The sequence below is a fragment of the Penaeus vannamei genome, chromosome 14, assembly GCF_042767895.1.
Source record: "Penaeus vannamei isolate JL-2024 chromosome 14, ASM4276789v1, whole genome shotgun sequence".
In the NCBI taxonomy this organism is placed as follows: domain Eukaryota; kingdom Metazoa; phylum Arthropoda; class Malacostraca; order Decapoda; family Penaeidae; genus Penaeus; species Penaeus vannamei.
In genome coordinates this window covers 19,581,456-19,583,955 of record NC_091562.1, presented here as the reverse complement: position 1 = coordinate 19,583,955, position 2,500 = coordinate 19,581,456, and the positions used below count along the sequence as shown (strand labels likewise).

The following is a 2,500-nucleotide window of genomic DNA, read 5'->3' as shown; positions in this document are numbered from 1 at the left end:
CTTACATGGATAATCTGTAGTTATTGTGTGTGTAATTGGATGGCAGTTGTTGTATTGTTTAGGTCTGGTTTCATCCTTGAGATAAACAGTGATTCCAAGGTGATAAGGTCAAGTCTGTGTGAGGCAGAGGTCAGAATGTGAAAATCTTGTTATGTGAGTGGATGTCCAGTGGAGTAGCAGTGTTCTCTGATGGCAGATGGTGATGGTGAACTAAGTAGAACACCTGTACGGTAAGACATCCCCATATGCTCTAGGATACGGTGTTGTAGAGAGCGTGTGGTACTACCCACATATCGAGAGTTACATCTCGAACATTTAAATTGATACACAACACAGGATCTCAGGGCAAATGGTAAAGGCTTAGTTTTATTCAATAGAGAACGGATGGTGGTGGTTGTTTTGAAAATGAACCTTAAGTCAGTTTGGGGGAATGTGTCTTTGAAAATGCTTTGAAGTACCTTTCTTATGCTAAAACTTCGGTGTCCAAGGTATGGGAGAGTAACATAACATAGGTCTTTAGCTGCTGATAATACAGGTGTAGAGGAGGAGTGTTTTTTGTTCAAGAAATTTCTTAGTATTTTATAAAAGAATTTACTGGGGTATGAATTCTCTGTGAAATAATTCAGTAAAAAGTCCATCTCTTTGTCAAAACTGACATAATCAGAGCAGATGTTGTATGCTCTATTGATCAGCGTTGAAATGCTGTTGAGTTTGAACAGTTTAGGGGAGAAACTTGAGTAGTTTATACCCAAACCAGTAAATGTGGGTTTCCTATAAACTGATATAGTTAACCTGCCATTATCTTTTGTAATGATAGTGTCTAAAAAAGGGAGTTTTGAGTTTTGTTCAATTTCATAAGTGAACTTCAGATTAGGGTGTTTTGTACTCAAGTACAAAACAAACTGTTCAACTTGAGAGCAGTTTTTAAACAAAAGGAATGTATCACCCACATATCTACGGTACAGGCTTGGGTTAAATTCATCAGGACATTGGTTTAACCATACTTTTTCGTGATAACATAGAAAGGCATTGGCATAGGTGGGACCTAAGGGGGAGCCCATGGCTACACCATCTGTTTGTGTGTACAGGTTATCATTGAAAGTAAACACTGAGTCAATAGTTGCCAATTGTAGGGCTTTTGTGATCTGTTTTTCATTCAAATGATGTGGAATTTCATTTGAATTTAACAGCCCATGTACAATGATGTTGGTGGTCTCTTCTAATGGAACATTCGTAAAAAGAGACTGTATATCTACACTAGCCATAACAACAGGTTCATTGAATTTCAAAGCAGTAATATCATAGACAAAATCTTTAGTGTTCTCAACAGTAAATTCATTTTTAGTCTTAGGGGTTAATATTGGTACTAAGAACTTGGCTAAATTATAATTGAAAGTACCTATAGATGATATAATAGGTCTAATCGAGTTGCCCATTTTATGAATTTTGGGGAGGCCATAAAGGACACCTGGTCTTGACCCAGATGCAAATAAATTATTGTAGACAGACTCTCCAATTGAATCTTTTATGCTGCGGAGATAGCGATTAAGTTTATCTTCCAATTTCAGAATGTGAGTAGCAATGTTGGTTTTCAACAGTCTAAATTTGGTTATATCATTCAAAATTTCATTGATTTTCATGTTGTATTCCTCCCTATTCAGTAACACAATACCCCGTCCCTTGTCTGGTTTTGTAATTATTAGGTTCTCATCATCCCGAAGGTTAGACAAAAGGTTCAAATGATAGGAGTTTGTCTCAATATTAGATCTTCGTTCACGACAAAATAGGTGGTAGGCATTTTTGGCAACAGCAGAGATTTTATTGTGAATAGAACTAATGCTGTCATTACCAAAAATGTTAAACCTAGATATCCTATTACAGATTCTTTCAAACCCTAAAAAGAAGTTTTCATATTTAATGTTCATGATAGGAAAACCAAAATCTAAACCTAATGCAAGGAGTTCACTCTCTTCCGTGGTTACTTTTCTGTTTGAAAGATAGAAGATGACCTTCTCAGGTTTAATCTTTTTGGAAACATCAATACCTAAATTGAGGAGTTTCTTCTGATGGCGTTTTCGTACATTAACAAACTTTTTGTCTGTATTTGTATGCAGCATACAAATAAGACACTGGTAATCAATGTATGAACATTCTGATTTAAGAGATTTGACATGGTTGTTATGGTTATTGTTGAGTCGAGAAAGTTTCCTAGTTTGAGATTTAATTTCAAAATTTAGTAGTTTCAGTAGCCAAGATTTATAAGTGTGGCTGGACAGAAAATTTTGACTGTGGACCTTAAATTTGATAAATGATGGTATAGTATCAGAATTTTTACATCTTTTCAGGAACTCTATGTCACATTCCAGTTTTCTTGCTTTGTAGTAGTCCTTTTCAGTTCTTCTGTATACATGAAGCGTGGGTCGTCCATATCGAGTTGTAATAATTTCAGCAAGTGATTTTCCTTTCGGGAATCGTAACTTTGACAGGAAAAGTAACACCA

At 35.7% G+C, this 2,500-nt stretch overlaps 1 protein-coding gene across 1 annotated transcript in view; it reads right to left on the bottom strand.

The window, feature by feature from the left end:
* Positions 1 to 149: 149 nt before the first annotated feature.
* Positions 150 to 2,500, bottom strand: part of LOC113803981 (uncharacterized) — a 3,001-nt gene continuing 650 nt past the window's right edge. The window contains exon 2 of the mRNA XM_070129448.1: positions 150 to 2,477. Coding sequence (XP_069985549.1) covers positions 150 to 2,477 — 2,328 coding nt within the window. The remainder of the gene's footprint in view (positions 2,478 to 2,500) is intronic.